Source organism: Chiloscyllium punctatum, chromosome 24 (assembly GCF_047496795.1).
Source record: "Chiloscyllium punctatum isolate Juve2018m chromosome 24, sChiPun1.3, whole genome shotgun sequence".
Taxonomy (NCBI): domain Eukaryota; kingdom Metazoa; phylum Chordata; class Chondrichthyes; order Orectolobiformes; family Hemiscylliidae; genus Chiloscyllium; species Chiloscyllium punctatum.
Window position 1 is genome coordinate 71,751,952 of NC_092762.1, and position 25,920 is coordinate 71,777,871.

The window sequence follows — 25,920 nt, forward strand, 5'->3', positions numbered from 1 at the left end:
TAGTATGGTGTTGAGATAAAGGATCAGACACAATCATACTGAATAGCGCAATAGGCTCAATGGGCAGAATAGCACCTTGTTTCGATGTTTAACTCTATATACAGTGCAAAAACACTGATGACATTGAAAACATGTTAGAAAGTCCGGTAATGACAGAGAAAAGCAGAGGAAATAGTCTACATGAACCAATATCATATCTATTCATAACACCCATTTAGGAAATACAAAAAGACATTGACCTTAATCAAGCCAAAAAGTGAGCCGATTATGAGTATCACTGAATGGAGGCCAGAGGTAACCAAACTACATCAAATACTGTACAGAATAGTGCAACTGTTTCAGGAATAGCAGGCAACCATCACTCTCATGCGAAAAATAAGCCAACCATATCAGTGTCCAGTCAGAATTCCAGACCAACTTGATCTGTTGATGGTGGAGAGGAAATAGTGATAATGATGTTAATGACAACGACTACAATGTAAATAATTAATATATGAATTGCTGAGATTGTGCAAACCAAGTAAGAAACATGGAGAGAAGATAGTGGAAAATAGTGGACCTGATGAAGGAGCAGCGCTCCGAAAGCTAGTGCTCCCAATTAAACATGTTGGACTATAACCTGGTATTGAGTGATTTTTTTTAACTTTGTCCACCCCAGTCCAACACCAGCATCTCCAAATCCTATCAATGGTTGTAGTTCTCTCTAGTGCAGGGGACGGTGAAGGGACTACAAAGACCAGCATGCAGTGCGGCACCGCGCATGCGTGCTGTCGCGGGGCAGGCTGGGTCCTGGCTTGTCCTTGTCGAGCTGCGGGTCGGTTACTCAGGCAGAGGCCTCACGTTGCACCATGTTCGCCGCTGCTGTCCGCTCTATCGTCCGTCCTGACAGACTGCACCTGCTCCGGCAGGGGTTACTCATCAGGTGCTATGCCGAAGCGGCGACGTCCTCAGCTAACAAGATGTCTTTTACATTCGCCTCCCCCACCGAGGTAAGGCCCGGGGCCTAACGCCGCCATTCCCGGCTCCGGGGCTGCAGGCAGCGAATGCGGACAACTTCGGTCAAGCACGAGCTTCGCTTTTACTTCTCTCTGTTATTGTGGCAAAGTGCCTCTTCTCGCCGTGTTAGGCAGGTTTGGCTTCTTGGGGAAGTGAGCAAACTGCAGTCTACTGCCGCCTGTCCTATCTCCAACAGACAGGGGCAACTCAGTTGGGATAAACATGACCAAAAACAGACTGAAACTTTCCTCAGGTCAGCTCCTCGGCCTTCTGCTCCTGTGAAAACAGAATCTCTTAGTTCTGGTGTCGTCCATGCATCATTCTGGTGACTGTCCTTTTCATAATTACATACACTACTTCTAAGTGCAGCCTAACCAATATTCCACACAGGTTCTACATGAGCTTTCTACTGTTTGACCCTCTGGAAATAGTATTAGTGCTTGGGTTTTTTTTTAAATCAAACTCGTTCTGCATTTGCAATCTGCATCTGTATACTTGAATCTTTCGCTGTTTGATTCTACGCAGACTGTGTCCAAGCAACATGTGGCTTGCTTAATCTGCTAACAAAATGCACAGCATAATGCTTATTCAGATTTAATTGAATTTGCCCTTTCTGACAGCTTATTTATTAATGTCATATATGTAATAGTCCAAAGGAGGCCATTTGATGTATCAAGTCCACCCTGACTCGAGCAATCCAGTCTTTCTTATTCCACTGCTCCCTTGCCATCCCTGAAGACTTATCATCAACTGTCTGCCCAATTTTCTTATGCAATCATTTGATGTTCCTATTCCACAGTTATTGCAGGCATAAAGCTAACTTTTGCCTCAAAAGTAAACTACTTGTTCTTGTGCATCTTGTCATAAAGCTCCTAGTTTGTGGCTTTTACCCAGAACTGAGATTATAATTTATAGTTTTATCAGTCTCTCTCAAATCTCCCCTTCATTTTTCCTAGCAGAGCAAGCTTAGCTCCTCAAACTTAACCTTGGAGCTAAAATCATTCATGGGAATATTCTAGTAACTCTAATCCTTTAGTGGTGGAGAATCTGGAGACAGCCAAGGTGAGGACTTCAAATGCTTTATATGCAGGGATACAAACTGAGCGCTCATAAAATTCATGAATATGCATTATACAGTATATAAAAAGAGGGGGTCATGGTGAGATGCAGTACTCTAGTTTTTGCCACAACAGAACATTTTTAAAGGTTTAGCTGAATTTCTCTGCTTCGTACAGTCTTTTATGAAATGTAAGATCTTGTGCTTTGTTAACTACTTACTGAAGATGCCTTTGACCTTTTAAGTACTGATGCATGTGAGTTTTAGGTTCCTCTATCCCAGCTCACTTTTTAAAACATTTCCAAACATTTTCCCCTGACTGTTGCTCCATATTTTGGCTTCAAACTATCACAGCTCTTCAGCTGGCTTTGGGTAGCGAATATTGGAGGGAGAGAAGGGGCTGCTTCAATGCTGCCTTGAAACTCCTGACCTCCAATGTTTCCTCTGCCAGTTCATTCCATATGTGCACCACCAATAAAGGCAAGCATACCAAATGCCTTCGCTATCCTATCCACCTGTGACTCTACTTTCAAAGAACAGTGAACCTGGGACTCCAAGGTCTTTGTTCAGCAACACTCCCCAGGACATTACCATTAAGTGTATAAGACCTGCTCTGATTTGCCTTTCTAAAATGCAGCACCTAATTTTTCTAAATTAAACTGCTCTTCCTCAGCCTATTGGCCCATCTGATTAAGATGCTATTTTATTCTGAGGTAACCTTCGCTGTCCATTACACCTCTAATTTTGATGTCATCTGCAAACTTACTAACCATACCTCTTACGTTCACATCCAAATCATTTATGTAAATGACAAAAAGCAGTAGACCCAGCACCAATCCTTGTGGTGCACCACTAGTCGCAGCCCTCCAGTCTGAAAAGCAGCCTCCAATACCTCTGTCTTCTACCTTCGAGCCAGTTCTGTATCTAACTAGCTAGTTCTGTCTCTAATCGATGTGATCTAACCTTGCTAACCAGCCTACCATGTTGCACGCCTTACTATAGTCCAAATAGATTGCATCCATTGATTTGCTCTCATTAATCCTCTTCGCTGTTTTAAAAACCATCTTCCACTTATCTGCCCTTTTTGCTAGTCTTGACTGTCTTGTCAACTTGTCTTGTCTTCAATGTGAGCTTTGCCTGCAAGTTTAGTATCAGCAACAGATTTTGAAACTTTACATTCTTTTCTGATTTCCAAGGCATTCGTGTATTAAAAGCAGCAGTCCTAGCACTGACCTTTGGAGAACACCACTATTTGTCCATCATCCTGTTAACTGGGAAGAAAAATCATCGTGTCACTTTTTGCTGCTTTATTTTCTTCAGTCAATTTTTTAATTCAAGTTGATAGTGACCCGCGATTTTTTTGTTAACCAGCCGTTGTGTGGTACTTTGTCAGATTTCATTTAGGTAACATGCATTGCATTCGTCTCTCAATTTTCTTTGAACTTTTTGCTGGAATTACAATTAAATTAGTCGAGCTCAATCTGTCAACCTATGGTGGCTGTCCTGAGTTAACTTGAATCTATCCCAGTTCTGATACTTCTCTCTTTGATTATTGTCTCTAAAGCCCTTCCTGATAATATTATTATTGCTGTTAAATTGTTGACCTGTAACTAATGTAATGCCCTTACACATTTCTTTTCCAATTTTCAATCCTCTGGCACCCACTCGTATTTCTTTCTATTCATCATATGCCCTAATTTTTAAAATTCATTTGTAGGATGTGGGTGTCGCTGGGTGGCCAGCATTTATTGCCCATCCCTAATTGTCCTTGAAGGTGGTAATGAGCTGCTGCCTTGAACTGCTGCAGTCTACCTCCTGTGGGTTGATCCACAATGCATTGGGGTAGGAATTCCACGGGTTTTGACCCAGTGACAGTGAAGCAACGGCAATATATTTCCAAGTTAGGATGGTGACTGGCTTGGAGGGGAACTTGAAGTGCGTAAGTTGTGAAGTCGAAACTGATCCCAGCCCTATTCCTGTGGAACGCTATTGCCCACTTTTTTGCTCACATTTCCCTATCTTGATTCTACTTGTTCACTTATTGCTTCCTGACCCTGACCGTCTTTTCATCATCCAATCTGTCCACATCTCCGTACCGCATCAGATTGCTTGAGGGATCACTGCTTCTTTGCTTTCTGTTTCAGTTCTGTGCAGGTCCTTTCTGTAACCTTTTTGTTCCAGTGCATTGCTAGTTGTTGGTGTCATTTCCTTCTCTCTTGGAATCATTAACTCTGCTTCCAAGTTCTGCTTTTTCCCCATCCATATATGTCACTTCTGAGACTTTCCTTGCTTGACTTCTTGGCCTATCTCCAGAAATGGGGGAAATCAACTAGTACCCACTCTAAACCCACTAATCCCTGCAGCAACTTTGGTTTCACATCCTCCCATCCATCCTGCTTTTGTATTCCCAGTACCTGTATTAGGGTCACAGAATCAATACAGTTCAGAAGGGGCCCGTTCAGCCCATTGATCTATACCACCAAAAATATTATTACCTACACTCGTCCTACTTTCCCACATTAGGTCCATAACCTTGAATGTTATGACACTTCAAATGTTGGTCAGCATTGAGTATAGGAGTTGGAATGTCATGTTGTGGCTGTACAAAACATTGGTTAGGCCACTATTAGAATACTGTATTCAATTCTGGTCACCCTGCTATTGGAAAAATGTGAAATTTGAAAGGGTGGAGAGAACATTTACAAAGATTTTGCAGAAGTTGAAAGTTTGAGCTCTAGGGAGAGGATGAATAGGCTGGGGCTATTTTTCCTGCCACATTGGAGGCTGAGGGCTGACCTTTTATAGAGATTTTTAAAATCATAAGGGGCATGAGTTGGGTGAATAATTATGGTATTTTCTCCATGGTAGGGGAGTCCAAAACTAGAAGGCATAGGTTTAAGGTGGGAGGGGAAACATTCAAAAGGGATGTACAGAGCAACTTTTTCACGCAGAAGGTGGTGCACGTGTGGCATGAGCTGCCAGATGAAGTGGTGGAGGCTGGTACAATTACCATATTTAAAAGACATCTGGATTGGTATATGAGTAGGAAGGGTTTGGAGGGATATGGACCAAATGCTGAAAAATGGGATCGGGTTAATTTTGAATATCTGGTCAGCAAGGAGGAGTTGGACTGGAGGGTCTGTTTCCAGGCTGTCCCAACTCTATGTCCCTGTTGCGTCTGAGGTAGCCACTCCATTACCAGTGTTTCTGATATGCCTTCTTATTTTCCACAATGGAAATTCCTGATGGAGTCCTTGACCTTTCCATTCTAGTCTTACACCTGCTCTTACTGCTTCCCCTCTCTCTCCCAGAACTATAGTAGTGTTCTGTATGTCATCACTTTCCACCCACCAGCCTCCATGCTCAAGAGGTAATCCTCTGTTTTCCTTGTCAAATGTTGATGTACCTAATTTTTTTCAGCATTGAAGGATGCAGGACCCTCTTAGTGGTCATTTTTGTGGACAGGACTTGGGTGTTCTGCAAAGTGGTGACTCAGCCAGTGTTTTTCCTCCACAATGTAGAGACCATATTGTGAACAGTGAATACAATAGACTAAATTGAATGAAGTACAGGTAAATAGCTGCTTTACTTTGGAAGGTATGTCTGGAGCCTTGGATGGTGAGGACAGAGGACATAAATGAGCAGGTATTCGTGATGGTTGATCCCTCTACAAGCTATACCTTAATTGGCCAATGCAGTCAAAACGCATCCTGTCCAGGCACCAGTGATCCTATGGGCCACCAAGTCTTGTTCAAGTAGCCTCTTTTTCAAGGGATTCCAATACCTCCCAAAAATCATTTACCTGCACTTCACTTCTTTGCAAACAGTATTGGCAGTGTGACTTCAGTTTTTCAGCTAAGCAAGTCTACTTGTTTTATGATCCTTCTTTTTTGCTGATGGACTTTAATTTCTAAATCCATTAAATATATTTTCAGAACAGCATAGGTTGTTTCAATGGTATTGGTTGTATTCTTGTGCCTCGCAAGTGATTGTTTTTCATTTCCGAACTTGCTGAATATCTGTGGAACAGTTGATGCCTGGTCTTGATTTTGTCTTTGTGATCGCTGTGCGTACGTTTCCAGGAATGGTATTGGGGAAAATTAGCTAATGACATGATAAACTATTATCTCTATATTTCTTTTTTTAAAAAGAATTGTCATTGTTACATTTCAGTTAATTGTTCAACACTAATATTTCCATACTTAACCAGAAATTACCTTTAGAATAGACTGAAAATAGAATTCTATGGCTCTTATAACATTTGTGCCTTATGAAAAATGTTTCAGTTCAATTTTCTTGTGATTAATATGATTCTAGTAAATGATTTGTGTTGAGGCTTGTGCGACAGTCTTCATGGCTATTTTGTTGTTTGTTCTTAGGTGTTTTATAACGAAGCCAACGTGAAACAAGTTGATGTTCCAACACTGACCGGAAGTTTTGGTATTCTTCCTGCCCACGTACCCACGTTACAAGTGTTAAAACCAGGAATCGTAACAGTGTATGATGAAGAAGGTGCACAGACAAAGTATTTTGGTATGTCAATTCCTGTATATATAGTAGGGTAATTTGAAAATGAAATTTCATAATTGAGAACTTTTAAGTGCAACTGCAGTAATTTCTGCTGTTGGCTGTGTAAACTGTAGACAATTAACACTGATTTTATTTGCAGCAGATGAGCAGCAGTGTAATGAAGGATTTTTGTTGCTAATGTTGATCCTTTTCACACTGATACCTTCTGCAACCTGAACAGTGCCTGCTCTTGTACAGCGTGCAGTTTGATTACTAGTTGGGATTCCTGAACTAATAGAAAAGCTTTCAGTTATAAGGACAAATATTTATATCTCAAGTTTAATGAAAAAGAATCAAATGGAATGAATAAAACATCTTTTTCAAATGTGTAACTAGTATGACAATTATTCTATATTAGAATAGAAACAATAAATTCAGAAAATAAAAGCATAATGTGATAGCAGTTTTAAAAATAAAATTTGAAAATAAAACTAGCTTAAATATAACCGTTGTTATATCAGGAGTTGTGTACTTGGATCTATACAACATTTAGAAGTCCAAATTCACTCATTTTAGCCAATTGTGTTCTTTGGTAGCAAGATATAATGGAAGAATTGTGTCAATGCAATTCTCTTCCATTGGATTATAGAAATAGCAGCACAGATTGCTGTTCTTTAGCCTATGCTTATGGCTGTTTTGTTGAAGGTATTTGAAGTAGTTTTCATGCCCCTTCTTTTTACCTTTTTATCAAATCCTAACCCATTTGCCTTTTGAGCAATGTTGAATACTGCTTTAATAGCTATTTGTCATTATGTACTCTATTATGAAAGCCTAAAGTTCCCTCCCAAACAGTCATGATCAAGTGCTGCTGCAATGCAGCGTATCAGTTTGTATGTAAACTTTGCATGCAGCCATGGAATTGTAACACCACTGTTTTTGAATTTGACTAATGACTTGTTGCAGACCAGTAAGTGTACAATAAAACATCTTTTATTCTTAATGTGAGACCTTTTAATATAGATCTTTTCTATGATTTTAAATTATCTGCCTTTAGGTATTGTTTTAGTTCCAATATCTCTAATGATAAGAAAGTTAGCATTAAGGCACTTTACCTGAATGCTCGTAGCATTTGTAACAAAGCAGACAAACTAATGGCACAGATCATTGTGAATGATTATGATGTAGGTATCACAGAGACGTGGTTACGGGGGGGGGGGTCAGGACTGGCAGTTAAACATCCAAGGGTTTTCAACTTATCGAAGGCAGAGGGAGTGGGGTTGCCTTGTTAGTTAAGAACAAAATTAAATCTATGGCACTGAATGCCATAGCGTCGGATGATGTGGAGTCTGTGTGGGTGGAATTGAGGAACCACAAAGGCAAAAAAACCATAGTGGGAGTTATGTACAGACCTCCTAACAGTGGTCAGGACCAGGTGCGCAACATGTACCGGGAAATAGAGAAGGCATGTCAGAAAGGCAAGGTCACGGTGATCATGGGAGACTTCAATATGCAGGTGGACTGGGTAAATAATGTTGCCATTGGATCCAAAGAAAGGGAATTCATGGAATGCTTACAGGATGGCTTTTTGGAACAGCTTGTCATGGAGCCCACAAGGGAGCAGGCTATTCTGGACCTAGTGCTATGTAATGAACCAGACTTTATAAAAAATCTTAAAGTAAGAGAACACTTAGGAAGCAGCGATCATAATATGGTAGAGTTCAGTCTGCAGTTTGAAAGAGAGAAGGCAAAATCGGATGTAATGGTGTTACAGTTAAAGGTAATTATGAGGGCATGAGAGAGGAACTGACAAAAATAGACTGGAAGCAGAGCCTAGCAGGGAAGACAGTAGAGCAAAAATGGCAGGAGTTTGTGGGTAAAATTGAGGACACTGTACAGAGGTTCATCCCCAAGAAGAGAAAGATTATCCAGGGAGGGATTAGACAGCCATGGCTGACAAAGGAAGTCAGAAAATTTATCAAAGAAAAAGAGAGATCCTATAAAGTGGCCAAGAGCACTGGGAAATCAGAAGATTGGGAAGGCTACAAAAACAAACAGAGGATAACAAAGAGAGAAATAAGGAAGGAGAGGATCAAATATGAAGGTAGGCTAGCCAGTAATATTAGAAATGATAGTAAAAGTTTCTTTCAAAGCATAAGAAACAAACGACAGGCAAGAGTAGACATTGGACCACTTCAAACTGATGCTGGAAGCCTAGTGATGGGAGATAAGGAAATAGCAGGAGAACTTAATAAGTACTTTGCATCAGTCTTCACAGTGGAAGACATGAGTAATATCCCAACAATCAAAGGGAGTCAGGGGGCTGAGTTGAGTATGGTTGCCATTACAAAAGAGAAAGTGCTAGAAAAGCTAAAAGGTCTTAAAATTGATAAATCTCCTGGCTCCTTGGGCTACATCCGCGAGTTCTGAGGGAGGTGGCTGAGGAAATAGCGGAAGCGTTGGTTGAGATCTTTCAAAAGTCACTGTAGTCAAGGAAAGTCCCTGATGATTGGAAGTTCGCTGTTGTAACCCCCTTGTTCAAGAAAGGATCAAGGCAAAAGATGGAAAATTATAGACCAATTAGCCTAACCTCGGTTGTTGGTAAAATTCTAGAATCCATCATTAAGGATGAGGTTTCTAAATTCTTGGAAGAGCAGGGTCGGATTAGAACAAGTCAACATGGATTTAGTAAGGGGAGGTTGTGCCTGACAAACCTGTTGGAGTTCTTTTGAAGAGGTGACAAGTAGGTTAGACTGGGGAAACCCAGTGGATGTGATCCATCTAGACTTCCAAAAGCCCTTTGATAAGGTGCCACACGGAAGGCTGCTGAGTAAGCTGAGGGCCCATGGTGTTCGAGGTGAGCTACTGGTATGGATTGAGGATTGGCTGTCTGACAGAAGGCAGAGAGTTGGGATAAAAGGTTCTTTTTCGGAATGGCAGCCGGTGACAAGCAGTGTCCCGCAGGGTTCAGTGTTGGGGCCGCAGCTGTTCGCATTATATATTAATGATCTGGATGAAGGGACTGGGGGCATTCTAGTGAAGTTTGCCGATGATACAAAGTTAGGTGGACAGGCAGGTAGTACTGAGGAAGTGGGGAGGCTGCAGAAGTATCTAGACAGTTTGGAAGAGTGGTCCAGGAAATGGCTGATGGAATTCAATGTAAGCAAATGCGAGATCTTGCACTTTGGAAAAAAGAATACAAGCATGGACTACTTTCTAAACTGTGAGAAAATTCATAAAGCCAAAGTACAGAGGGATCTGGGAGTGCTAGTCGAGGATTCTCTAAAGGTAAACATGCAGGTTTTTACGTGATTAAGAAAGCGAATGCAATGTTGTCAATTATCTCAAGAGTGTTGGAATATAAAAGCACTGTTGTGCTACTGAGACTTTATAAAGCTCTGGTTAGGCCCCATTTGGAGTACTGTGTCCAGTTTTGGTCCCCACACCGCAGGAAGGACATACTGGCACTGGAGCGTGTCCAGTGGAGATTCACACGGATGATCCCTGGAATGGTAGGTCTAACATATGAGGAACGGCTGAGGATCCTGGGATTGTACTCATTGGAGTTTAGAAGATTAAGGGGAGATCTAATAGAAACTTACAAGATAATACATGGCTTCGAGAGGGTGGACGCTAGGAAATTGTTTCCGTTAGGCGAGGAGACTAGGACCCGTGGACACAGCCTTAGAATTAGAGCGGGTCAATTCAGAACAGAAATGCGGAGACATTTCTTCAGCCAGAGAGTGGTGGGCCTGTGGAATTCATTGCCGCAGAGTGCAGTGGAGGCCGGGACGCTAAATGTCTTCAAGGCAGAAATTGATAAATTCTTGATGTCACAAGGAATTAAGGGCTACGGGGAGAATGCGGGTAAATGAAGTTGAAATGCCCATCAGCCATGATTGAATGGCGGAGTGGACTCGATGGGCCGAATGGCCTGCCTTCCGCTCCTATGTCTTATGTTTTATAGTTCCTAAAATTCATTATTGTGGCAGGAAACATTTTTTGCAATTTTTATTTCTCCAAGCTTGTCCAACCTAATGTTTCTATATCCAGTTTTCAAACATTTATTTACTGTTTTTTGATTATTTGAGCAATTAAATCATCTCATTATGCAGTTGTTGCCTTCAGTTAACCAAAGAGTGTTTTTCCCTTTATACCAGAACTTGCCAAAGTGGAGTGATGAGCTGTAATTTTGGGGTTACAAGCTCCGAGGCAGCAGTATCTGCCATGAAGCTCTGAATGATTATAACAGATGTGTTCCTTCTCTACCGTCTGCACTTAGCGGCCTCCTTCCACCAGTTTTCTCTCTCCTTTGTATACCCTGGTCCCTTCTCTCCGTTCTCTCCCAATTCCCCTCATCACTCGGTCATGACAATTTTCAAGCCTTGAAATGAGGTTACAGTGGGAGTGTGTTTGGGAAGCACTGCTTTGTTTTTTTAAAGACATCTGGTCGCAGTAAAGTAGAATAGTAGTCTAGGCAATAGATGGTCATTTTCTTTATTCTTTTAAGATGTGGGTGTCACTAGCAAGGCAGGCATCTGTACCACATCCCTCATTCCAGTAAAGGCTTGTTAGGTCATTTCAGAGCAGCATTAGAGTCAGTCGCATTACTGTTGTTCTGCAGTCACCTTTTAATCTGATCAGGTAAGGATGCCAGATTTCCTTCCCTCAAGAACATTAGCCAACCAAATGGATTTTCACCACAATTAATAGCTTCATGGTTACAATTGGTGAAATTAATGTTCAGTTCCAGAATTATTTAAAATTAAGTTCCACTAGCTGCTGTGACCTAGCATTAGTCCTTGCCTATAAATTGCTCGTACTGTGCCATTTTCACAAAGACCACTTCTACAATTCTCTGTTTTTGTTTCTTAACTCATGCCCAGTTGTTTTAACCTGAAATTGCAAAATAAGTAAACTTTGAGTTAATTTCTTTCACTCAAGTTTGAGTTTGGAAATGCTGAAAAGATGGTGATGCCTGATTCCATTCAAAGGTTGTGAAGCAGTGTGAGAATGAGGACCTTAGTGACAGGCAGAAAGCTGATACAGGACTAAATATGACATCATTTGATGAAGGAGCAGCGCTTCAAAAGCTTGTGATTTTAAATAAACCTTTTGGACCATAACCTGGTGTCATGTGACTTCTGACTTTGTCCACCCCAATCCAACGCTGGCATCTCCACATCAATATTTTCAGGGAGCGCTGCCATTCTACTCTGGTTGAACCTCACCTTATGGTATTAGTTTGTCGTCTTAAAACCCATGACAGTGTAAAGTGCTATTTGAAATGGCAGGTATTTAATTCAGAATAATAATTGTCAGTGATGTGGTTTAAAAATATATGCCATACTAGGCTCAAAAAGCATGAAAACATGCTGAAATCCTGGGCTGAAAGAGGAATGTCAAGTGAAATGTACTAGAAATTATCAAGGTAGATTAGAACAGATTAGAGTTTTTACACAATTGAAATTTGTTGTTTACTGGTTTCTAGTGAGCAGTGGTTCTGTGACAGTGAATGCAGACTCATCTGTTCAGCTCCTGGCTGAAGAAGCTGCAGCTCTGGATGAATTAGACGTAACAGTAAGTATAAATTTGTATTTTAATTAGGATTGAAAATGTAATTTCAACTGGTTTAATAATGTTATATGCACTGCTCACAACTTGAGCTTTTATTTTGTGATTCAAGATTGTCTTGACCAACTTGGTCATTTGTAATTTGTATTGCCATTGGCCAGTGCTTACCTAACTCATGCTTGTTCATTGATTTGAGACATTTCTCAGACAAGTGTTAATGAATTTAAGTACAAGTTTGATTTTTCCTAGCGTATGAGCTACTTGATTTGTTTGGTTGGTGTTTCTTTCTGTCCTGTCTGTTGTACTGCATGTTGTCAGCTTAATCCTAAATGGAAGTTCTGCTCATCCATGCCATTTAGCACCCTCCAAGCTCCTTTCAAATTTATAACATTTATGCTAATAGAGGCAGCTTTCCCTGTTATTAAATGTGCTTTTAGATCGTTTTAGTCATCTGTTCAGGTATGTTATGACACGGGAGTATGTAGGACTTGAAGCCAAAGCGCCTGGTCCAGAGGTCCATTGCCACTGTGAAGTTATTTCGTGCTATGGGATTGTAACTTGCCTATGGTGGCTGAATTTCTAAGAATAAGTACTGTAATGGGAGCCCCAGGAAGACAGGTATTGCAGAGGTAATTGTTGAAGAATTATCCCCCTTATCACCGTGTTGCAAGTAACGACCCCCTCTCCCTGAAAGCTAGAACTCCTCACTAGCAGCCAAACAAGAGAAATCCGGCAACAAAAAGGCCCTCCCTCCTCTTAAATGCTAGAATTCAATCAGTTTGAAAGAAATCGGAACAAAATCTCAACCAGTATGCAGTACTAAGGATCATGAAAGTGACTGACTGTTCAGCTATCAATGTTAACCCTGCTGGTAACCCCCACTGCAACAGACATACTATTCAACTATCCACTCCTAGCTAACTATTCATAAACCAATTTGTATATCTTCTTTAACTTGTATCTTTTTGGGCTGTTGTCCTCTTATTTCTGTGTGCTATATTACTAGTTCTTCTCTCATAGTAATTAATAAGCTGTTTATTAATTCAAAAGACTTGGTTAAATTAACTGTTTTTAAACAAAAGTTCATTTGGATCTGAAAAGAAGAGTTCCTCAATTTAAATTAACCCTATCACAACCAACCAAGGGGGTGGGGTGAATAAACTAGGGAAACTAGTTCACCATTCTTCCTGAAGCTTAACGTTCTGAGCTATCCTTTCTGGAACTGTAATGAATTGGGGGACCTTGCCAACATAGAATACAATAATAATATCAGGACTAAAATTGTGCGTAAATCCACTTTTCTTCTCTGTCCTCTGATTGCCTTGTTATTGAAAAGTCTATTAGTCTTGCTGTTGATAACACTAAATATTCAAAGCGTTCCAGGCAAAAATATTTCAAAGATTCTCAATTGATATATCTTGCATCATTTCCTTTATTTCTCATTTCCACTCCCAATGGCCTTGCAACTTGTGTTGTTAATAACTTTTACTCTGTCACATTTTTTCTTTTTTACTTCTTTCCCAAAGCCTTCCCTTTCACTTGCTTAGAACCTATTACATTCCTAACTTTTCCCAGATCTGATGTAAGTGACCTGCTCAGTTGGGGCTGATTAGCTGGTTTACCACTAGCATACATGTACCGACTGCGGTCACCATGAAGATCCCATTTTCTCAACCTTGCCCTTTATGTGAAGTGTAGTAGCCTTTGGGTTAAAGTCACCACTAATTCCCTCTTTCTAATGAGAGACCAGTCTTATTATCCTCTGGAACTATGGTGACTTTACTTTTTGATGTCTTTAGAGGAAGGTATTGAAAGTTTTGTTTACTACTGTCAGTCCATGTTTGACACCAAAATGTTTTTAAAACCCTTATGTAAGTAATGTAGTTTAGTATTGGCACTGTATAATGTTCCAACCTCCACTTTTGCTGAGAGTTATTTCAGTTTAAATTTAATTTAATTAAAAGAATACGGCAAAAGGTTTTGGAGAAACTCTTATAAACTAGAGGTCTTATAAAATATTACTGTGCCTAACTTTCATTGAGAATTTGGATAATAGTGCTTTGCTTTTCGTTGTTATATAAGTCACTACGTTAGTAGTTTAAATTTGTTCTCTAGCTTTATTGACCAACAGATATCACTTTTTATAAGGGAAACTTGGCTGATTTTCACCCCCATAACTGTGGGAAGAATCAGATATTTGTAACACTTCTCATGAGACATCAGACCTCATTTGTTGGTCTGTTTGAACATAAATCTTTTGCAAATTTTCTCCTCCAAATTTTAGTCAGTGCTGCGATTACTTTGAAGGTAGCTTTTCCTTTGATATATGTTGCTCAGATGAGTAATTTATGGCCTGCATTTGAGCCATTAAGTTTTGTGAAACTTGCCCAACCTTGTTCTTTTCTTCTCGAGGTAATCTATTGTATAGCTTAACTTGAGGTATCCAGCAAATTAATCTTTAAATAGAGAAAAAATGTTTTAATTAAAGGCTGTGCTAATTTAAAGAATTGCATATTTTGATTTCCTTGAGCAAATATAGGCAGGTAACTCCGTACAACTGTCATATTTGTGAAATTTTGATCTTTTAGATTAGATTAGATTAGATTACTTACAGTGTGGAAACAGGCCCTTCGGCCCAACAAGTCCACACTGCCCCGCCGAAGCGTAACCCACCCATACCCCTACATCTACCCTAACACTACGGGCAATTTAGCATGGCCAATTCACCTGACCTGCACATCTTTGGACTGTGGGAGGAAACCGGAGCACCCGGAGGAAACCCATGCAGACACGGGGAGAACGTGCAAACTCCACACAGTCAGTCGCCTGAGGCGGGAATTGAACCCGGGTCTCAGGCGCTGTGAGGCAGCAGTGCTAGCCACTGTGCCACCGTGCCGCACGGAAGAACTATTTGCTCCCAAATCGAATCCTATAAAGCAGCATTTGGAATAGTTGAAGTTAATTTTGTTTCCAAGTCTCCTGTATTTTAATAAGATTTCCAAAAGAACTTGTGTGGTCTGTTTACTGGTTTATTTGGAATGACTATAATTTCCTACACATACTAAGATGGTTCCAAATGAGGCTTTTAATGTTTGGCAATGTTCCGAAAGCACTCTTTAAAGCTCAATTTTTATATCTCTAACTGTTATTTTGCTGCGCTCCTCTTATATTCATTCATCAAATGTTTATTCAGTTCCCTTTTGGGTAGCTATTATTGAATCCATGTACTCTAGCCTCTTGAGTAACGTATTTCAAATCCTAATTTGTGTACAAAAAAATAAGTTCCCTAATCTTGCCTCAGATTCTTTTAACAATGAGCTTTAAGAACCTATCATTTAAGTATTGGTCCTTTAAGCATTGAAAGCAGTTTTACCAGTATGAACACATAACTGCTGCCTCATCCCTGAAACCATTCTAGAAAGTTGGTTTTGTACACTGTCCACAGTCTTCATGTTCTTTCTAAAGTATGATGCCTGTGTTTGAGCACAGTACTACAATTGGAGCCAAATTAATCTTTCATACATGTTTAACATAACTTCCCGGTTGTTGTACTTTCTGACTCAGTTTGCTATATTTACATATGACGTAACTGTTCAGTTGACCTGTTGTATCTCAAACAACTCCAGGTCTCTTCTCTGCACCTCCACCCCTTTGAAATTATATAATTTAGCATGTATCCTCTCTTCTCATTCTTAACCAAAGTCCTTAATTATTTTTCCCGTTGAATTTCAGTTGCAGACTGTACGTCCATTCAGCTGACCTACTCTGTGCCCTCTTGAAGTCTATTACTGCCTTGCTCTCTGTTTGCAGTTATTTTCAAATTTTGCAATTGTCCTGTAACCCCCAAGTACAAGTCATTAATACAAATTAAAAGTAGCAGTGGCCCAGGTACTGAGCAATGGGGAGCCCCCTACTTCATGCACCTCTCTAGTCCCAAAAGTCTTCCATATAATTATTTGTAGGGCAAAAGTGCAGGTTAAGAGCCAATAAGTTGTGTTTATGACATTACATTTTCAGTAACCTTGAAGAACTTTGAATATGTATAATATATTAACATTCTGTTAGTTATTAAAGAGAGATTTGCTGTAGAGCACAAATTTGTGATTTTGTGTGCATGTGCCATATGATTAGCCATTCAGCTTGTTGCTGCCAGTTGTACTTCAGTGGCTGATGTGCAGAAGGTATAAATTGTCTGAGTAGTGCTAAAAATTCATAATCTCAGTGATGGATTTGCTGGATGTCAAAGTGTGACTCCCTTCACAGGTGGGAAAAACTGAACTCAATTAGTCTAGTTGTTTCTTGTAATTACCTAGCCAGTGCTATTGCTGTAATTGAAGACCAAATGGCTGTTATGTGGGTGACACATCCAAAAAGCGTCAGAGTTGAAAAACAATCATTACCCATTTTGTTTAAAAGAACATCAAAGCTAAAATTTTAATGCTGAAGTTTGAGACTGCAACATGGATGTAGTAGTTGCTATAGTTGTGGGGATGTTCACAGAGCTAGGAAGTTGATTGTCAGATGTTTCATCCCCTGTCTAGGTGATACCTTCAGTGCTTTGGAGCCTCCTGTGAGGAGCTGCAGTTTTGTCTCTTTTGGAATTTATTTGGTTCAGTTCCTGCTGCTTCTGGTTGTTCGTTGTAGTGGCCGGTATATTGGGTTTAGGTTTGTATTTATTGATGGAGTCCTTGGATGAGTGCCATGTTTCTAGAAATTCTGACTATCCTCTGTTTAGGTTGTCCTGTGATCATTGTGTTGTCCCAGTCTAATTTGTGGTCCTTGTCATCTGTGTGTATGGCTATAAAGGGTAGCTGGTCATGGCATTTAGTGGCTAGTTTGGGATTTGTGAATGCGGATTGCTAGGTTCCGTGCCTGACAGCCTGACTTCTCCAACCACTTGGATTCATTACAGCCCATAAATCAATAGCCACGCTCAGGTAACAACTCACCAGGACAAAAGGCTCTGTACCCATCATGTGCAAGACTAAGGTGAATTACAAGATTCTATGCAAAGACTGCATGAAACAACTGGCCACTACAACAAACAACCAGAAGCAGCAGGACCGGAACCAAATAAACTCCAGAAGACACAATACAGCAGCACTTCACAGGAGACTTCAAAGCACTGAACGTATCAACTAGATGGGACAAAACGTCTGCAAGTCCAACTTTCCAGCTTGGCAAACGTACTCCACTATGGCAACTGGCACCTAAGCTACAAATCTTTACACAAACCTTGGATTTGGTAGTGCTGTTTATAATACCCTGGTTCTCAGTAATATCATGGATGATGTTTTACTTTGTGTGCATGTGTTTGAGGTATGGCACCAATCATGTTTTCAAGTTCCTTTTTAGAAAGTGGGATAGAACTGACTGAATTCAGACACCTTTTAAGGTTAACTTCAAACTTAGTCATGTCCTGCATGTTTGACCTTCTGTCGCTTTATTGTTTTGTTAACTATGAAAAATACAAACTCCGCAACCTCTGGCTTTCTCACCATATACTTTGAACTGGGCCCAAATTATGAGATTATTTATGGATTGTATTCTTTGCTGCAATTATAGGTTTTTGTAGTGAAATGCATAATTGTTAGCCTAGTGAATCATGACTTTATTGAAGAAATTTCATCACATTTTTCAACAGAAAAGTAAGTGTACTGTTAAACTTTTCGAACATTGAGTATATTTTGACCTTGGTCGTGGTAGGGATATATGGCACGGTGACTCAGTGGTTAGCACTGCTGCCTCACAGCACCAGGGTACCAGATTTGATTCCAGTCTCGGGCGACTGTCTGTGTGGAGTTTGCACATTGGCTCTGTGTCTGCGTAGGTTTCCTCCAGGTGCTTCGGTTTCCTCTCACAGCCCAAAAGATGTGCAGGGACGGTAAATTAGCCATGCAAAATTGCCCATCGTGTTAGGTGCATTAGTCAGAGGGAAATGGATCTGGGTGGGTTACTCTTTGGAGGGTCAATGTGGATTTTTTGGACCGAAGGGCCTGTTTCCACGCTGTAGGGAATCTAATCAAATCCAAACTAATAAATATAGGGAAGGCACAAACTGACAGCAGTATTTTTAAATTTAATTTAATGATTCTCCCATAAAAGCACAGCTATTTGTGCGATATGAACATTTCTTTTAGAATCAGACTTTTTACAAAATAATGAAAATTACTTGTTGTTTACAAGTGTATAATTGTGGTTATGTTTTCAGAGAATTATTTGCCTTTCTTTTGGATATCCTAACTAAGTGGGTTGTAGACCATATTTTTAGGTTAGTGATAAATGTAGCAAGTATTTTCCATAACCTGACTGAATAAAGCAGTTTTTTTTATTATTTTAAGAAGGTAAACTTTAAATGGATTTGTATCCTACTTTTCATGAAATGGTGTACAAGTTGTTTTACGCCTGAATTAAACACTTTTTAAATTTTTGTTATAGGCTGCAAAGGCTAACCTGGACAAAGCCAATGCTGAACTTTCATCTGCATCTGGTGAGATAGAACGGGCAGAGGCCTTGATTAGCGTAGAAGCTAATGAAGCAATCATAAAAGCGCTGGAATAACTTGAGTGAGTAAGAGCTCGATTTGTTATTGGTTTGGATCTGCTGCACAGATTTTTGATTGGATCGTTTTTGTTTTAAAAAAATGAAATCTCTGCAAAGCTGGAATTAAGTGGCAGTAACTGAAAGGTGTCATGTACCCTGTACCAACAGAAGTGAGCTCTTTCCTTGACTTTTAAGTATATTAATATTGAGGAAGAATCCACTAGTGTGTGTATCTTTCCTTTTCCTGCTAAACCGTCAACTTTTTGTTTCTCAATTGTACAAGTTATTGGTCCACCAATGCTTTCCCTGAAGGTGGTAGGAAGCCTTTCAAGTTGGGCTTTTATTGAAGCAAGACCGTTTTTGGTTAAAATAGTATTAAGCTTACTGTAGTAACTAATAACGTTCTGGAAAGATAAATGGATTTCTGAATCTCCTATACAACAAATTGTATGCAAGGTTTTACATTTTAACACTTCTATCATATCAAACCATCTAAAATCAATATTGACTAAGCATTAGTTCATGGTATAAGGGGTAACGTACTAGAACTTTCAAGTACACTGCAATGTCAATTTCTGTTTACTGTATATAGGCAATTAACACTGACTTTTTTGCAGCAGTTGAGCATCAGTATAATGAAGGATTTTTGTTGCTAATGGTGGTGATCCTTCTGCAGCTTTTCACACTGATACCTTCTATAGCCTTGACAATGCCAGCTGTTGTACAGCATGCAATTTGATTACTAGCTATGATTCCTGAACTGACAGCTTTTGATCAGAAGGGCAAGTGTTTATATCTCAAATTTAATGAAAAAGAATTAATTGGAATGAATTCATACTTTTTTTTCAAATGTGTAACTAGTATGACAATTTCTTGATATTAGAATAGAAACTCTAAATTCAAAATAAAAATGAAGCATAGCTATATGAAAGCAGTAAGAATTCCGAAAGTGAAACTTTAGCTTTGATGTCGCAGGAGTTGTGTACTTGGGTTTCTTAATGTTATGTAGATCCAAAGTCACTGATTTTAGCCAAGTGTGTTCTTTGGTACAAAAATATAATGGAAGAATTGTGTTAATGCGATTCTTTTCCATTGGGTTATAGAAATAACAGCACAGGTTAAAGTCCTTGAATCTGTCCTTTTGGCTGTTTTTTTTTTTTGGAGCTGTTTGAAGTAGTTTCCATGTCTCTTGTATCTTTTTTATCAAAAGGATTAGTATTTGTCTTTGTGAGCAATGCTGTATACTCCCTTAACAGGTATTTGTCATTATGTATTCTGTTATGAAAGTATAAAGCTCCCAAGCAGCAGGATTTGGTCATTACTGAAGTGCAGAGTACCAGTTTATACATATGTTTTGTCTGCATGCAGCTGTAAAATTGTAATACTTGTGTTTCAGAATTTAACTATGACCTGTTGTGGACCAGTGGAAGATTAGCTGGCTGACAGAAAATTAGAGTATGCGTGAATGTGTCTAATTCACATTGAGTGCATACGAAAATGAGGTCCAGCGCTGAACGTTCAGCTAGCTACAATTTCTATCAATGCCTTAAATTAGGGAGTTGAAGACATAATGACTAAATTTGCAGATGATACCTTCCTACCTATCTTTGTATGTTGTGAAGATGGCGTAATAAGGATGCAGACTGATATAGATAACTGAAGTGAATGTGCAAAGAATTGGCAGATTGAAGTATAATATGTTTCAATCTCACTGATTAAGGAAGGATGTAAATGTATTGGATCCAGTTCAGAGGAGGTTCCCTGAGTGATAGCTAAAGGAGAGTCACTGGACTTGAAATGTTAACTCTGCTTTCTCCACAGATGCTGCCAGATTTTCTGGGTTTCTCCAGCAATTTCTGTTTTGGTTTCAGATGTTTAACATCCACAGTTCTTTTTATTTTGTGATTGTGTTCCACATACCAATCTATCCCCAAACAGAATTAGACATGATCTTATTGAAAGGCAGATGCGCTTAAATTGCTAAATGGTCTAATTCTCCTAATGTGCAAGTTTGTGATGCACAAAACTGCAGGAAAGGTTTTTCTCCCATTAATATATCTAAATACCAAAGACTATACATTAAACCTGACTCTCGGTCACAGTGTAGATTAGATTAGATTAGATTACATACAGTGTGGAAACAGGCCCTTCGGCCCAACAAGTCCACACCGCCCTGCCGAAGCGTAACCCACCCATACCCCTACATCTACATCTACCCCTTACCTAACACTATGGGCAATTTAGCATGGCCAATTCACCTGGCCTGTACATCTTTGGACTGTGGGAGGAAACCGGAGCACCCGGAGGAAACCCACGCAGACACAGGGAGAACGTGCAAACTCCACACAGTCAGTCGCCTGAGGCGGGAATTGAACCCGGGTCTCAGGCGCTGTGAGGCAGCAGTGCTAACCACTGTGCCACCGTGCTGCCCACCTATGCTGTGTAGGCAAACACAGCATAGAATTATAGAATCCCTACAGTATGGAAGCAGGCCATTTGTCCCATTGAGTTTACACTAACTCTCCAAAGGGCATCTCATCCAATCTACCCTACCCTTGTAACTCTGGATTTCCCAATCCACCTAACTTGTACATCTCTGGACACTGTGGGCAGCTCAGCATGGCCACTCCACCTAACCTGCACGTCCTTGGACTGTCTGAGGAAACTGAGGCACTTGGAAGGTCATGCAGACATGGAGAAAGTGCAAACTCCACTTAGTTGCCTGAGGGTGGAATTGAACCCAGGTCCCTGGTTCTGTGAGGCAGCAGTGCTAACCACTGAGTCACCATGCTCAAGTTTTCAAAATAAATGCCTTTTCTGATCAATTTTTACAAATTTTTGAAAATATTCCTAAAGAGTACTCAGCATAGGATTGTGCAGCAAGAAAACAGGTCATTTTGGTCCAACTTGGCTGCGTCAGTGTTCATATTCCATCAGACTCCTCCCATGGTTCTTTTGATTCAATTACTGTAGTGCATTATTTCCTCCTTCCCTCCTGTTTGTTCAACTTCCCTTTAGGTGTATCACTCAGATACAGAATTGGAAGTACCAAAAAACAGACACCTGAAAACCAGGCTGGACAGACTGCCAATACCGTATCTAAGACAGACTGACAATGTCACCTAGCAAGGCGACAAAATGTCTGCAGAAAAACATGTCAGCAAATGAATCTACAACTTGCATCACTTCTGCTTACTTCAACCATTCCTGTGGTCGTATTCTGTATTCTCACCACTCTGGATTAGTCTCTTTTGCATTCTGCATTCCACATTCCTTCTGCATCCACTGCATCAGAATCTGTCAGAAATATATCGAGGTCACATTTCAGCTGTGATTTCTTCTGAGAGGAAAGAAACCCATCTTGTTCAGTCTCTACTCATGTGCATGACCACACTTTTCTGGTATTATAATTGTAAATTTTCTTTGCGCCCTCTCCAGTGCTTTTAGTCCTTTCTGTGAAGCTTTACAAGATTACCCAGAATTGCATACAGTACTCTCAATGTGGCCTACCCAAAGGTTAGGTACATATTCAGTGTTATACCTTTACAATTCAATTCCATTCTTCTGGAAGTGCTCAATTTGATTTTTTTTGACTTTGCTATTCCATGGTCCAATTTTGTGATGGCTGTACTTCTCCTCTCGCCTACCTAGATGTACACCACCTAAAGTATTTTACGAAATGTGCAGTTTTTTTCTAATATGCTGTTTAATTACCAGATTATGCAATTGTATAATTTCTTTTGTTGCCATGTCATCAAATTGCATTGACCTAATCATTGTCTTTTAATGATTTTATGTGTATGTTGAAACTGTCAGACCATCATTGAGAAGTAACCTTTCTCAGCAAACTGAGGGAAACCATTTAAATGTAATGTTTATTTTTCAGTCACAAACACCCAATAGGCTATATTTTCAATCTGAAAAGAATGGATGTCAATTCTTAACTGACTCTTGATAATTCAGGTATGGGAATGTCTGTTAGCAATGAAACTGATTTCTTGCATGGTCTTCGGAACTGCTGGTGGTTTCCAGGTTTTTCAGAATTGATAACTACAGAAACATCCAACTAACATAATATGATTGCACAAAGTCAAAGAACTGCAAATTATGGAATCTGAAACAAAAACCGATTGCTGGAGAAACTCAGCAAGTCTGGCAGGATCAATGGAGAGAAAACAGTGAATGTTTCAGGTCCAGTGACCCTTCCTCAACTAATCACATGGCTTAAATAATTTTATCAAGCGTATTGTAATATGTATAATGTTTAGAAATTGAGAAATCAACTGAGTCCTTTGGCAATAGCATTGAGTTATTAATATAAATGGGTTATAAAAGGTGTTTGTTTCACTTATTTTAAAATCTTATGACTATTGTGGTTCCATTAGGTTCTTTTATCATTTTGGAATATACAAAAAAGTCTGTTTTTAAAGGCAAAATCAATACTCTGAATCCTTTCTGTATGAAAACACTTGTTTTAGGAATGTTCGAGGTACATTGTGTCTTAATTGCTGTTTTTAATTAGTCAGTGCTCCCATCAGTGAGCTCTGAGTAGGGATGGTCTCTGACAATATTGTTTTCAGCCATTCCTGTGAGTGACTGTTAACATCATTTGAATATTGGATGTCAGTCTTGTTTTTGAGCTAAAAATACACAAGTTCAATGCTATCCAGATCTAACTGACTTTGTCTAGGGGATTTGTCACATTGTCTCAATGTGTCCACTTTCCCAGGATTGTTTGATTTATAGTCGTAGGGAGCTCAAGTAGAAAATGGTTAACTTTGCAGCACTGGTCCTTATACTTGACAAGTGCAAACATTCAACTAAGAAGCAAGTTTAGTTGCATTTTACTTATCAATTATGGATAAGTTATTACTCTTGATTTAGTGTAAGATTTGCATTTATTTTTTTCTACCTTGGTTTGAACTTATTTCTTCTTACTGCTGTCTTTTTATGTTGGCAGGACAAACTGTTTCATGAAGCTGATTGTTCGATCTTCATTTTGGAAGAAGGCAACACTCTGTACAGTTAAATGGATTGAATTTAAAGAAATAAATAAATAACAACCAATCTGTCTGTTTTATTAAATTCTCCTGAAATCATATTCTCAAACTTTTATTTCTCCCCTCACTCCCTGGCTGTTGTCCCATCATGTAAATCACCCTTCAAAGTTAAATAGCCGTTGTGATCATTTTTTTTCAGGTGTGGGAATTATCAAGTGTTAGCGGGCTACTGGACTTTAGGAACTTCACAACTATTCTCCTTAGTTCTTTACTGCCATTTCCAACTGAGATTAACTATTTGCATTGACCAAGAATTAATTCTTAGTCCTGACTGGGGTTATGGTACCACAGATAAGGCAGGGGGCTCTGTCTGGGTAGGATGCTCTTCAGAGGATTGGTGTAAACTTAAAAGAGCAAATAGCCTCTTTCCATACTGTAGGGGTTTTATGATCCTATGACTGGCCACTATGGCACGGTTGCTGGATGGTTAAATTTTGTCAGTGCTACCCAAGCTATTTTCCGACGTGATTCGAGTGATTCCAGGATATCAGAAATAAAACAGCAATAAAAGGCCACTTAATATTCCAAATAATTAAAGCTTGTGTATTATAAAAATGCATGGTATAAATGAATATCTGTACTTTACAAAATAACATTTTATAAAGTAGATTACATATAGGTTTTAGTCAGGTTCTCCATTGTTTCCATAAAATGAAAAGCATCGAAGCCCCTTTCCTCCTTCCAACCCAGGATGACTGCATGTGTACTCCGCTCTGCACTATAAAGATGGTAGTTGTAAAAGCACTTTACAAATTGCCCTAAAAATTAACAGTTGCTACCCTGTGCCTTACAATAGGAGAATCTATGCAGTTTCCACATTATTTGGTGCAAATATAGGACAGTAACCTTTTATTTGAGATTTGAAGCTTACACAAGGTTTATATGAAGCCTTGAGTAAAAGCAAAATTCTGCTGATTTTGGAAGAATAGGGCAGCTTCAGCATATTAAACTTAAGACTCAAATTAATTCGTGAACATTGTGTCAAAATGGGTAACTTCTGTGGTACGGGTTTTCTTCCTAATCGGCCTGATTGAAAATTATATCACATTTTAAGGACCAGAACTAATTGGGAAGTTAGAGCACAATATTTTGTTTGGTGATAAAAAAATATGGGGCCAACATTTAATCTAACAATCATACATGTAGCATATACTTGTGTAGCTGTTGGGCAAGTATAGGGCTTGGTGCAGTGTAGTTTTTTTTTAAATCCTGGTTTTACCATCATGTTGAATTACTTTGCTAGCCCAATGTTAACTTAATATAAAGGTCATCAGTTAGATGAAGTTTAGGAATGGGCTCATACCCAAAGAACTGTGCTGCAGTTTGAGTTAGCATCTTCAAAAGAAACCAAGAAAAGATGCAGTTGCCCAGTAAGGACACTTTCTTTTGGTTGTTTAGTGTAATTATCTTTGTGCAATTCTGATGGAATTTTATCCAAAATAACTGTTTATTGGCAATAAAATATTGGCATTGATGTTGAGTTGTCTGTTGTTCAGTGAATTGATGACATAAAGAAAGCGCAGATGGACTTGGTGGGTTTTTCATTTTGGCCACAGAAGACTAATATGATGTGCTCCCTCTGTCCTGCTTAACATTCAGCCAGTTTTCAGATTACATTGTTTGCTCAGTTCTGAAACACACCGTATGCTACTGATTCTAAGCACTCCCTGCTAGCAATCTTCTGTTCTGGTCTGTCTGTCTGTCTTGCTAGGAGAAAGTGAGGACTGCAGATGCTGGAGATCAGAGCTTAAAAATGTGTTGCTGGAATAGCGCAGCAGGTCAGGCAGCATCAAAGGAACAGGAGAATTGGCATTTTGGTCATAAGCCCTTCTTTAGGAATGAGGAGGGTGTGCCAAGCAGGGTTCTTTGAAGAAGCCTTCAAAGGTGAGGGTGATAGGCCGGAGAGGGGGTGGGGACAGAGAGGTCAGGAAGAAGATTGTAAGTCAAGAAGGCAGTGTTGAGTCTGAGGGTTGGGACTGAGAAAAGGTGGGGGGAGGGGAAATGAGAAAGCTACCTTCCTATTTGGCCTCTAAAGATTTTTGTAATTCTTCAAAGACCGCAATTTCCCCTCAGATGTGGTTGACGATGCTCTCCACCGCATCTCCTCCACTTGCTCCTCCGCCCTTGAACTCCGCCCCTCCAATCGCCACCAGGACAGAACCCCACTGGTCCTCACCAACCTCC

At 39.7% G+C, this 25,920-nt stretch overlaps 1 protein-coding gene across 1 annotated transcript; it reads left to right on the plus strand.

The window, feature by feature from the left end:
• Nucleotides 1-778: 778 nt before the first annotated feature.
• Nucleotides 779-23,743, plus strand: atp5f1d (ATP synthase F1 subunit delta). The gene is made up of 5 exons (XM_072594170.1): nucleotides 779-989; nucleotides 6,433-6,586; nucleotides 12,051-12,139; nucleotides 18,572-18,699; nucleotides 23,637-23,743. The coding sequence occupies exons 1-4, from the start codon at nucleotides 849-851 to the stop codon at nucleotides 18,692-18,694; spliced, it is 507 nt and encodes a 168-aa protein (XP_072450271.1). The 5' UTR covers nucleotides 779-848; the 3' UTR covers nucleotides 18,695-18,699; nucleotides 23,637-23,743.
• The last annotated feature ends 2,177 nt before the right edge of the window (nucleotides 23,744-25,920 follow it).

Excerpts from the sequence above, each read along its gene's own strand:
- atp5f1d (XM_072594170.1), top strand. The coding sequence starts at position 849 with ATGTTCGCCGCTGCTGTCCGCTCTATCGTCCGTCCTGACAGACTGCAC. Across the intron at positions 990-6,432 it reads CATTCGCCTCCCCCACCGAG|GTGTTTTATAACGAAGCCAA; the intron begins GTAAGGCCCGGG and ends GTTTGTTCTTAG. Across the intron at positions 6,587-12,050 it reads TGCACAGACAAAGTATTTTG|TGAGCAGTGGTTCTGTGACA; the intron begins GTATGTCAATTC and ends ACTGGTTTCTAG.